This window comes from Hippocampus zosterae, chromosome 10 (genome assembly GCF_025434085.1).
Source record: "Hippocampus zosterae strain Florida chromosome 10, ASM2543408v3, whole genome shotgun sequence".
NCBI lineage: Eukaryota > Metazoa > Chordata > Actinopteri > Syngnathiformes > Syngnathidae > Hippocampus > Hippocampus zosterae.
In genome coordinates, this window is record NC_067460.1 from 4,644,204 (window position 1) to 4,656,722 (window position 12,519).

Genomic DNA, 12,519 nt, shown 5'->3' on the forward strand with positions numbered 1-12,519 from the left:
CTATACGAAATTATTTCCATTGCAATTGTATTTTTCATATTATTAATTGCCCCACACTGACTGTAATGTAAATAGTGCCAGGTGCATGTGGAGCGAGCAAACGCAGGTGTATCGCAAAAGACTGACGTGATTCGCAGGAGAAAACGGGAATTATACCAGTCCAGCACCCGTCCCGAACACAACCGTCAACCCTTCCTTCCGTGGGAATTAGCCTTTATTACCATTGATCACATCTATTTTTGAAAGAATACTATTTGTAATTGAGATGAAAAATAATTGTGCATGAACGACGCTTTACGCACGAGGAACATGAGTACAACCAAAGGACTTATTTAGTCAGTTATCATGTTGATCTAGGATCCTAAATTCCACCAATCTGTTGATATGGCTTGCATAGAAAAAGCCGTAATGCCTTCAACGAAACTTTTAAACCATAAAATGCATTGAAATGTTTTGTTCTGTCAGGGGAAATCGGTTAATCTAAAACACGCAAATTGCGCGCGTGGGTCACCAGCACCCGTCCCTCTTGTTCGAGTCAAATCGAGCTTTCCTCAAAGTGAAATTTGTAAAATAATTGAAAGAAAAAGCAGCAAAACGCAGGACAGCACCCGTGGTTCGAACTCCGTGAGGAGTTCAGAGACGTTTTGATTGTACGAAGTAACCACTGAGCCAAACCGGCGTCGTAACACATGACTTCCTTATGTATTATAACTAAGACACAGAAATGCGCCAAATCAGGTGATGCATATCAATTAGATGCTTTTATTTGTATCAAGTGTAAATCGAGGGGTTCGCAGTTTTCGAATGGATAGCTCTACGTTAAGAATGGGCAAAAGGAGAAATGGACTTCGTTTGAACACAGTTTTACTTCCCAAAGTCCGTACGAGTGATGTGTCGTTTGCGAACGAACAGGTCCTTCGAGTCGGCTCTTTGAAGCGAACTGCGGGAGCCGGATCCCAATAGGGAGCCGCTCATAATCAGAGCCGACTCTTTTTTCTCCTGTTATTTTTCCCTCCTTCGGTTAAAGCCACACGTGATTGGTTAAGATCCGTGGTAGAAGTGGGAGGATTACACACACACACACGCACACTCACACGCACGCACACGGACACAGACACGCGCACACACGGACACACACACGCACACACACACACACACACACACACACACACACACACACACACACACACACACACACACGCGCACACGCACACGCACACACATACCTCAGAGAGAAAGATTTAACCTTGGACGGAAGGGAGTACTCGAACACTCCATCCTGAGAGAGGGTCACGAGACAGATTACACCGCTGTACACGTGTCTGTTAGTTTTGGATGTTGGTGCTGGGAAGTGGGAAGCGCACACTGAGTGGCTTCATGAACTGCACCTCCTGCCGGCAGCGAAAGTCGATCTGTTCCTGCGTCAAGCCTTTGTCAACTGTCCGAGTGAAAGTCTCTGACAGTATTCTTGAAAAGTGCCTTGGTTGTGTCATTGTGCGTTATTACTCGAAATTATTTCCATTGCAATTGTTTTTCCATATTATTATTAATTGCCCCACCCCGACTGTAATGTAGATAGTGCAGGTGCACGTGGAGCGAGCAAACGCAAGTGTATCGCAAAAGACATTTTGACATTATTCGCAGGAAAAAACATCGATTAAACCAGTCCAGCACCCGTCCCGAACACAGCCGTCAACCCTTCCTTCCGTGGGAATTAGCCTTTATGCCCATTGGTCACATCTATTTTTGAAAGAATAACATAATTTGTAATTGAGATGAAAAAATAATTGTGCATGAACGACGCTTTACGCATGAGTGACAGGAGTACAACCAAAGGCATATCTGTCAACTCATACGGTTTAGCCATAGTTCATACGGATTTTGTGGTGAATCTTACGTATATGGCCGTATCGCACAGATCATACGGATTCTGAAAATTTCAGTTTGTTTTTTTTCCCCCTAACCGGTAGTTCCGTTTGCTTTTGTCTACTCGAATGCTTTCATTTCCGGTAACTTTCCAGTAAATTACGTGGTTCCTAGTTGAAAACATTCATTGCATACTTCGGTAGTGTACAAGCAACTTCTACAAGGAAACAAATATATTGTTCATATTGCGCAATGGAACCAACAAGAAAGAGAAGTAAAACGAAGTACAGTAGAAGGTTTCTTCAAGAATGGATATCGCAGTTTAATGGCGCGATAATGCCTGGTAAGACAGAAGAATATGCTCATTGCACAATTTGCAATGATGTGAAAGAACATTTTAAGTCTAACTTGCACTAAAGGAATGCCCGAGAATCACAAAAGCAGCCAAGTATGATGCAATTCACGAAGGATAACACAACCAGTGCTCCAAAGGATATCCTTAGTAAATATCATTGAAAATTTTGTGGGGGGTTTCTGCCGTTATTTTGACATATAAAATGCTTTGGTATGTTATAAGGATTTTTTGCTCTTTATAAGGGTTTTTTTTTGGTCGTTTATACAGGTTGGTGTTCCCAAAAGTTGACAGGTATGCAAAGGACATCAAATCAGTTACCAATTTGATAGAGGATCCTAAATTCCAGTCCAGTTGATATGGCTTGCATAGCAAAAAACAAAAAAAAACCCTCGTGCCTTCAACGAAACTTTCAAACAATAAAATGGACTTAAATGTTTTGTCCTGTCAGTGGAAATCGGTTCATCTATTCCACGCAAATTGCGCGCACCAGCCCCATCTCTCTTGTTCGAGTCAAATCTTATAAATAAAATGTATTATTATTAAATCCAGTTTTCGTCAAAGTGAAATTTTAAAATAACTGGCAGCAAAACGCAGGACAGCACCCGTGGTTTGAACTCCGTGGGGAGTCCAGAGACGTTTCAGTTGTACGAAGTAACCACTGAGCCAAACCGGCGTCGTAACACCTGACTTCCTTGTGTGTTATAACTAAGACACAGAAAGAAAAGGCCGCAAATTAATTATAAGCAAATACTTTTAATTATATCGTGTAAGTTGAGAGGTTCGGATGGATGGCTCTGCGTTAAGTATGGGTAAAAGAGAGATGGACTTCGTTTGAACACAGCTTTACTTCCCAACGACTGTATTGTACCTCAGTACGAACGAGTACACCTTTTCCGGCAACTCCAACACTTCCTGCTTTCCTTCAGCCAATCAGACGCTAGCAACATACAAATATTTAAGCAATTATTAAACAGAATATAATTTAGGTAATCTTAACACGAAAGAATATAATATTCAAACATAAATGATAATAATTAATAATTTAACGTAAGCTTACACAAATATTTAGGAAATTATTGTTATCATTAGTATATATATATATATATATATATATATATATATATATATATATATATATATATATATATATATATATATATATATATATATATATATATATATATATATAAAAAATCACTTTAAAGTCATGGAAAATACGACACCAAAACAGTAATCTCAACGGAAAATATATCCAAACCGTAAGAATGGTCAAGACTTAATCCTGTATGTCCAATAAAAATGCAAAACTACTTCCTTTATTCATTACGTAATCGTTTAAAGTGTCGCTGTGTGTTTGGAAAATAATAATAATAATAATAATAATACATTTTATTTGTGGGCGCCTTTCTAGAAACTCAAGGACACCTTACAACAAGCAGTTAAAATCACGAGTACAATGTTAAAAACTACATCAAATAAGATAAGAAAAAAATACAACAAAAATAAATAAATAAAAATAATGGCTTTATGGTCTGAGTGAATAGGCTTGTCGAAACAGATGTGTTTTGAGGCGGGATTTGAAATGTGTTAATGAGGCTGTATTACGAAGGTCAGCGGGGAGTGAGTTCCATAGCTGGGGAGCAGAGCGACTGAAGGCTCTATTTCCCATGGTGACGAGGCGAGCAGGGGGGACAGAGAGGAGGACAGAGGAGGAGGAACGAAGAGAGCGGACAGGCGTAGGAATATGGATGAGGTCAGATAGGTATGGAGGGGCTAGGTCATGAATGGATTTGAATGTGAGGAGCAGGATTTTATATTGAATGCGGTGTAAAATGGGGAGCCAGTGGACATGTTGAAGGACAGGTGTAATATGGTTTATGTATGGCGTGAGTGTGATAATGCGGGCGGCTGAATTTTGGACCAGCTGAAGCTTATGGAGGGTTTTTTGAGGGAGACCAAACAGAAGGGAATTACAGTAATCGAGTCGCGAGGTGACGAGGGTGTGTACAAGTATAGCAGTGGACTGAGGAGTGAGAGAAGAGCGGAGCCGGTGGATGTTTCGAAGATGATAATGTGCAGAACGAGTGATGTGGTTGATATGTGAGGTGAAGGAGAGGGTGCTATCAAGGATGACACCCAGACTCTTGACCTGAGGGGAGGGGGAGATGGAAGAGCTTTCGAAGGGAATGGAGAAGTTGTTTATTTTGTTTAGATTGGATGTAGTGCCTATAAGGAGGAATTCAGTTTTATTGCTATTCAGTTTGAGGAAATTTGAGGTGAACCAAGATTTTAATTCCTGCAGGCAGTTGGTTAGGGAGGATGGTGGAAGTATGGTATTAGGTTTGGTAGAGATGTAGAGCTGGGTGTCATCCGCGTAGCAATGAAAATGAATGTGGTGTTTCCTGAAGATATTACCAAGGGGAAGAAGATAGATTAGAAATAGCAATGGGCCAAGGACAGAACCCTGAGGAACACCTGAAGTGAGGGGAAAGGGGTGAGATCTAAAACGTTTGAGGTGGATAAACTGGGTGCGGTCAGAAAGATAGGAGCGGAACCAGGAGAGGGGGATGCTGGTGATGCCAATGGAGGAGAGTCTGTCGAGGAGGATGGAGTGAGAGATGGTGTCAAAGGCTGCACTGAGGTCAAGCAGGAGGAGGATGGCGAGTGAACCGGAGTCAGCAGAGAGAAGAAGGTCATTGCATATTTTGAGGAGGGCAGTTTCGGTACTATGGAGGGGACGGAAGCCAGATTGAAATTGTTCGTAGAGCTTATTGGAGGAAAGATGGGTGTGAAGTTGAGCAGCTACTGTTTTCTCTAGAAGTTTGGAGATGAACGGAAGGTTTGATATGGGACGAAAGTTGTTCAAGTCGCAGGGATCAGAGCCAGGTTTCTTCAGTATGGGAGTGACAGCAGCAGTTTTGAGATGAGATGGTACAATGCCAGTAGAGAGGGAAGTTTGAATAATGTTAGTGATGAGAGGGGAGAGGGCCGGGATAGAAGCTTTGACTAAAACAGTAGGGAGGGGGTCAAGTTGACAAGTAGAGGATTTGGACTTCTGGATTAAGATGGAGACTTGGTGGACAGATGGGGATGTAAATGCAGAGAGTAGGTGGGTAGGAACCGGGGAGAATGGAGAAGGAGGGTTAGGAGCAGCTGAAGGGGTGAGTTGCTGGTGGATAAATTGGATTTTGGATGTAAAAAATGAGGCCAGAGTATTACAAAAATCAGTGGAATAGAGATGTGAGGGAAGAGTGTCAGCAGGTTTAGTGAGTTTAGAAATGAGTGAAAAGAGTGATCTGGGGTTGCCTTCATTGGAACTGATTAATCCAGAGTAGAAGGTTGATTTGGCTTTGGATATTGAGTCCTTGTAATGGAGAAAGTGGGTAGTGTACATTTCTTGATTGTGTATGGTGCATTCTTGTGAAACTCGACCGTTGGATTATAACCCATAGACGTCGCTGGTGAGTCACGCGTATGTTCTGACTTTGTCTCAGTTTCTGAATGTAACTAGGTCCTAGTTATTAAATGATAAATACGGTGTCTGACAACAAATTCGTTTTTTCTTCCTTCCCCAAAAGCAGAGTCAGATTATGTTCTGTCAACTGTAGAGGGCGCTTGTTCTGTACACGGTGGTGGGTGGTGGGAGTTCACCCCTCAATTATTGACTGAAAAAACGGGGACGTATCAAAATGGTGATTTATTAGTGTCACAATGACAGTGAAAGATGGGGATAAAACACTGGATGGCGTCCGTGGTTCGATCCTGTTAAGGATTCAGCGTCAAGATATAGGAGAATATCAAACTCTAGGTGAGGAGGAAGTAACCACTGAGCTAAACCAGTGCAATTTCACCAAGAGAGAAAAGTCTTAATTAAAGATAAGTCCAATATTCAAATTTTGTGACCATAAATTAGACTGAAATTTTATCAGATTTGTGTTTATTTGTTTGTTTGTAACCGTATTTGGTGGATTAAGTGTTAAAAAGGTCCTCAATGCGATCGAGTTCTTTACTTTACCGCCATCTAGTGGTACACCTTAGAATAGCTACAGCCAAGTCATGAAGTTTCAAATCAATACAAAATACGTACCTGTGTATGGGTTTTCCCGAGAAGCTGTAGTAAAAGTGTTTTCCAAATACTATTTACAGTCCCAAATGGTTGTGGCACATTGGGCGTGTAGTGTGAGGATTGGATTCACAGCTTGGAAGTTGTGAGCTCAAATCTGAGCCTTCCTGAGATAAACTCCAAACACTCGTGCTATGGAATAAGCAGTACAAATAATATTTGGATTCCAAATATCTCATGAACACCACTTATTTTTTCCCCCTCTTGATGACCAATTTACATACAGTATCTCCTATGAGCGATGAGAGAGGTTTTAAATAAGACTTGTTTTCATATTCACATAAAAAGAATTTAATAAAAATCCTTGCACCCCAACACACATTATTTGAATGTATTTAAACACAGTTAGTTTGGTTAAAAGATACTTTAAAAGATATTCCTTTTTGATAATAAATCCTAAAAATGGACAGACTCTGAGTGAAACTCACATTTTTCTGCTTTTACATAAAGTCTGTTCTCTAGGAGCCTTTGAAGAACTTGTCGGACATGTAGTCAATGCTCTTTGAGTGTCAAGTCAAATCAAGTCTTATTGTCAAATTTGGTATATCTGCAACATACAGTACAGATGAAGTTACTTTCCTCTGTCAACCACAATGCAAACATGCAGTGCATTGAAACCCACACAGAAAACAATAAGCAGCAAACAACAGACAACAAAGGGCACTTGTTATTATTGTAGGTTAAAACTAAGGTAATAAATTGTTTAAGTGTTAATTTAAAAGCTTCGGGAGTGAATTGTTGAAGTGCAATAATCGGTTGTCAGGTTCTGAAGGAGGGTCACCGTCTGTGGTAGGAGGCAGGAGTGGGGTTGGGGGGGAGTACGGGCAGAACAGGAAGGGAGCTGAGTCCCCTGACCGCCTGGTGGAACAAATTGTTCTTGAGCGTGCTGCGATGCACAGAGACATCACAGTCTCCTCCCCGAAAGCAGCGGATCGAAGAGGCTGGAGTCACCTGCTAAACGGATGGCTGGAATTCTTGAATATTCTTCAAAAATATCAAAATGTTGTCCAAATACACAAAGCAGAAAACATTCAGCATATCCCTAAGAATGGCTTTATTAAGACCTGGCGGAGGCATTGGCCAGACCAAATGGCATAACTAGATATACGAAAGTCCAAGATGAGTATTGAAGGCTGTCTTCCACTCAGCTTCCTCCCAAATGCTGACTAAATGATAAGCATTGCGTAGGTCAAGTTGAGAAAAGAGTTGTTCTGTAAGGCTGCGAATGACGAATCCAACAGAGGAAGAAGTCATTTTTCATCATGATTTCGTTTAGTCTCCGAAAATGAACATATGGCCTGAATGTCTTGTCTTTCTTTTCAATGAAAAACCCTCCAGCTCCCACGGAGGAAAAGGATGGCCGAATGAGTTCCGCCACTAAGGCATTAGAAATGTATTTCTTTAACGGCTCTTGTTTAGCTAGTGACACCTGGTATAGATGAGAACTAGGAAGGAGTTCAATTGCACAATCATAGGGACAATGCGGCTGTAAGGTAAGGACAGCAAGATATTTACTAATAAATAACCTTTCCTAAATTGTGGTACTCAGCTGATACTTGATCGAAACAGATTTTTCAGAGGGAGTGACAGAGGATTGATTGTTCTCATGCTTGGCTGATCTTAAACAGTGGGCGTGGCAAAACAAACTCCAATTCACGATGGAGGGAAGGTTCCAATTAATATCGAGGTTATGCATTTAAACCATGGTAATCCTAAAATAATCAGAGCAGCGCGAGATGTCAGAACGAAAAACCTCAGCGATTCAACGTTATTCCAGGAGAGACATACTGTAATTGAAGCTGAGACATAAACAATTTAACCCCTGCCAAGAGATCATCAAGATCAATGACTATGGATTGTGGATAGTTCCTTCGTGGAACAACCTAACTTTTCGACAACATCAGGATCAATGAAACATTCATCAGATCCAGAATCAACCAGAGCCTTAATCCTTAATTTCCTACTGGACACTGATACTTCTCCAGCTAGCTCAAGTCGTTTGCACAAATTGGAGGAACCAAGAACAGAATACAGTGGACCAGAATCATGAGTCAAATTAAGTCTAAGAGTTGATCCAGGGTTGGCCGACTCGTGAAGCCCCAGGAAAGTCGACTTACTGTCAGATCCAGATGGTCTCGTACGACATGATGACCCTGCAAGCCGCAGTAGAAGCATTATCTGGTCCAGGATTTCCGCTGCCTCTCCTCAGGATGAAGTCAACTACCACCTAACTGAATAGGTTCCTCAGGAGGTGGCTCAAGAGTCTCTGGTTTCTGGTGGTGGCTGGTCATCGAAGCGAGTGGTAGCGGTGTATTTCAGTTGGACGGGAGGTCCTGGACAGTTCGAAACCACGCTGTCAGCGTCTCTCCCTTATGTGATTGTCTAACCGTATGGTCATGGCAATGAGTTCCTCTAAATGTATTGATTTGATTGATTGATTTACGACCAATTCGTCTTTTAACACGCAGCTATGTACACGCCAGAAAATATGACATAAATATGCTCTCTGCAGCAAAAAAATGCAGAAAGATATGGAGTGAGTGGCAATCAATTGCTTACCCTGAACACACTCCAATAACCGACCTCAGGGCTCCTTTCTCTGGACCGGATGGTGAAATACCCGACGTAACTCGGTGATGAAGTCGAGGTAGGAAGACCTGAGCTCAGGTTTAACATTGCTTACTGCTCGTGCCCAAGAAGCAGCTTCACCAGTCAAAAGGCTCCTGATAAACACCATTTGGAATTGTCAAGAACACATGTTAACGGTTACTGATCAAAAATCAAAGAGTACCGGTGAATACTTTGTCCACATAGGCCGATCTCTCCACCATAGTGAGATGGTTGTGGCAAATTTGATTCCTGAACAAATGTCAGGGGAGACGGCGTCCCAGTCATGGCAGCTCGGTTTGAGGGGGGCGTCTTCTGGTTACCCAACTGTCCTACTTGTGATCCTAATTCCTCGAACTGGTGGGCCAGCAGAACAACTGCGCTGGTTCCTCTAACGCGGTCTCCTGCTGTCCCACTAGATGTCCTTACTAGTTGTCGCAAGCAGCTAACAAAGACTCTAAACTTCTAAAAGTCAACAGATTATATTTGTAGTTTTTAATACAACTGACAAACACAGGATATACTGTATGTTTGAAGCAACAGTGACTCCCTCCCAAAAGGAAATAATAGTAATAGAAGTTTAGAATAGAATAAAAGTTGAGAAGCAGTGTTATGTGCTGCACTTATTGTCCCTCAAACTCTGTGTACAGTCTTACAGTAACGGCATTTGATTTGCGCATTGTTGTTTTTAAAACAATATTTTTCTTGAGATTTTACTCCATAATTCATTAGAAAGACAAACAAACCTGCTTTGAAAATATCAAAAAGTAAAAAAAACAAACAACAAAAATACCCTAAATGAAACAAAGACAAATGACAATGAAAATTCCCAAACTATTATCACCCTGCTCCCCCACTACACTGAAAAAGATCTCAGGCCAGCATGTTTTGAGCACTCATTAGTTAATTAGTACCACCTACAACCAAACATAAGCTGCTTTATTGTCAGCAAACCGCAGATAGGACTTGACCACTTTGGTTTGTGATCTCATTAGTCATACAGTAGGTCAACCTAGCATGTCTTTTACAACAAAAATTCCCAGTTGTTTCTGCTATGACAGCACATATATACACTTCTGCAAATAATATCAGTGAGGACAGATTGTAGGCAGACAATAAACGGCCAAGATGAGGAACATCCATTGGGACGCTGCAGTCAAACAGATGGGAGATGCCTTGTGTGAGGGGGAGGAGTTCAAGTGAGTTTACGAGCACCCATACTTTGGACTGCGGGTGTTGTTGTAGAGGCGGGGCTTAGCATCCCTCTCCTCACAAAAAGAGGGTGTGCCTGTTTTCCGAATGAATGAACAGGACGATAAGCTTTGAAAGGATTTCACAGGAGGGAGAGGAAGAGGGGTGAGCCGGACCGCCCTGTTGTTTTTGGCTAGTGAGAAAGACACTTTTTGGAGGGGCCGCTGAGTCAGAGTGCATGTTTTGACTGGAATTCAAACGAAACAATCCACTACTATGCTATTTGGACTCGGGGGCAGGGGCCACTTGTGAGTGGGGTCAGACTTGGGAGGGGGAAAGTTCGGTTCCATCCCGTCTGTTCTGTCGGCTACTCGATCGGATTTAGTGATGATGCTGAAGAAGGTGCGATTCAAGGTAGGAGAATGTTCACAATGTTTTTGGATGTGAAGATAAACTTTTTTTTAATAGTTCCAAAAAGGAAATGTACTGTATGTTGACAAAGCTGCACTGAGAACAACTTTCTGAGGACAACTCATGCATCGTCTTGCACCTTGGAGTTACAAAAGCACTTTTATTGATGCGAGGCAGCTGTGATGTACGACTTAAAAGTAACCAAATGATTCCTCTCTGATGCCTAAAACAAATACAAAGACATCTTTTCTTCAGCAGTGATTCACAAGCCGTGTGTTATGAGAAAATCTCAGTTGTGTGATACATTTTTGTTCAACTATCTATCCCAACGATTTCTAGTGAGAGGCAGAACAATTAGATGATCTTTCAGAAGGGTGGCAGAAGCTACAGTATTGACATTTGGGGCATTTTTATTTGATTGTGTGCCGTGAGAATTTTTTTGAATGTAAAATACGTGTCTTGGCTCAGAAAAGGTCAGCAAATACTGCTCTAGAATGAGATGACTCGGAAGATCATCAGTAGAGCCGGTCCTCTATCTTGGTCCATGTAAAAGATCTTAATCCTCTTGAAAGTCACAAGCATCAGTAACCTCAGGAAAAGAAACCACTCAGAATGTTACAGAGCGAAGCTGACTTGGCGCTTGTTGGCTCTTCATTAGTGGTCCTGCTGGCAATGCAGTTCAAAGGAAAAACTGCTCAGTCTGGCCAGTGGCACTAAGGCGATAATTACAGTTGAGCACAAGGACAGGAACGTGAGTTCACGTAGCTTCTGACTCGGAACAACTTGAGGTGCTGAATCAAAATGTAAGAAACGTGCACCCACGGGCGCTTTTTGTCACAACTGAACACAACTCTGTACAAGTGGGAATGCTCAGATATAATTATTCACACTACCGGTTGATAGATACACTGTTGTATGTACAGTATCTTTTCAATATCAGTTGTTATATTGTCTTTAATTGCTCTTCAATTTTTAATGGTGAATTCAATGCATACATTTTAGGCATAATTATAGCATTTAGTTAGTTTCATACACTGCGCATTTTGGGTACATCATCTCGATATACTGTGTATCACTATTAACCCTTTCAGGCACCCTGTAACATGATAACACGATAAGCTGTCCACTGTAGTAACCGCTGTCCTTGAAAGGGTGAATACAGTACTCTCTTGTTTTGGTCAAATATTTCTGGAGCATTAGACACTATTTATGACTTTGCATTGACCAACATGCGTCGTCAGCCTCCCGTCCGTCCTGGATCTGTATATTGTAATGGAAATTTAACATCTAACAGCTGACCATCACCACCTCCCAACAAGATAAAACGAGAGCGCAAGACGGTGTGTGTGTGTGTGTGTGGGGGGGGGGGGGGGGGCTCGCTTGACAGATCTGTGAACAGTGTCTTTTCATGTTTTTTTTTCCTTTCAAATAAATCTCAACATTTTTTATAATACTTGTTGTCTTGGTTTCCCTGGACAAGACAATATCATTGCTCCGTTCCAACTTTCAATCATTTTGCAACTGAAAACAGATTTATCATCATGACTTTGAGGAGGGGGGAACGTTCCCTCACCTGGCTCCGCAGTCTCTTGGCAGCTGCGCTCAGTGTTATTGCTGCCCTCAACGTCTTCTTGAAAAAAAAATCGATCCCTTTCCCGTGGCCTTTATATTCAATTAATATGTGGAATGTTGAACATCTCACAGTGCAGAAGTGTGGGGGTCTATTCCAGTTCCGGCCTGCTTGTGTGGAGTTTGCATGTTCTCCCCGGGCCTGCGTGGGTTTTCTCCGGATACTCTGGTTTCCTCCCACATACCAAAAACATGCATGGCAGGCTGATTGAACACTCTAAATTGTCCCTTGGTGCGTGCGTGAGCGTGAAGGATTGTTCGTCTCTGTGTGCCCTGCGATTGGCTGTCAACCAGTTCAGGGTGTCCCCAGCCTACTGCCCGAAGACAGCTGGGATAG

The 12,519-nt window shown here is 41.9% G+C and overlaps 2 protein-coding genes across 2 annotated transcripts in view; one reads left to right on the forward strand and one right to left on the reverse strand.

The window, feature by feature from the left end:
- LOC127609110 (alpha-2-macroglobulin-like protein 1) overlaps positions 1 to 12,519 on the reverse strand; it is a 254,157-nt gene that overhangs the window by 25,112 nt on the left and 216,526 nt on the right. The gene's annotated exons all lie outside the window — the stretch shown is intronic.
- Positions 10,460 to 12,519, forward strand: part of phldb1b (pleckstrin homology-like domain, family B, member 1b) — a 149,719-nt gene continuing 147,659 nt past the window's right edge. The window contains exon 1 of the mRNA XM_052078808.1: positions 10,460 to 10,556. Coding sequence (XP_051934768.1) covers positions 10,530 to 10,556 — 27 coding nt within the window. The 5' untranslated portion in view covers positions 10,460 to 10,529. The remainder of the gene's footprint in view (positions 10,557 to 12,519) is intronic.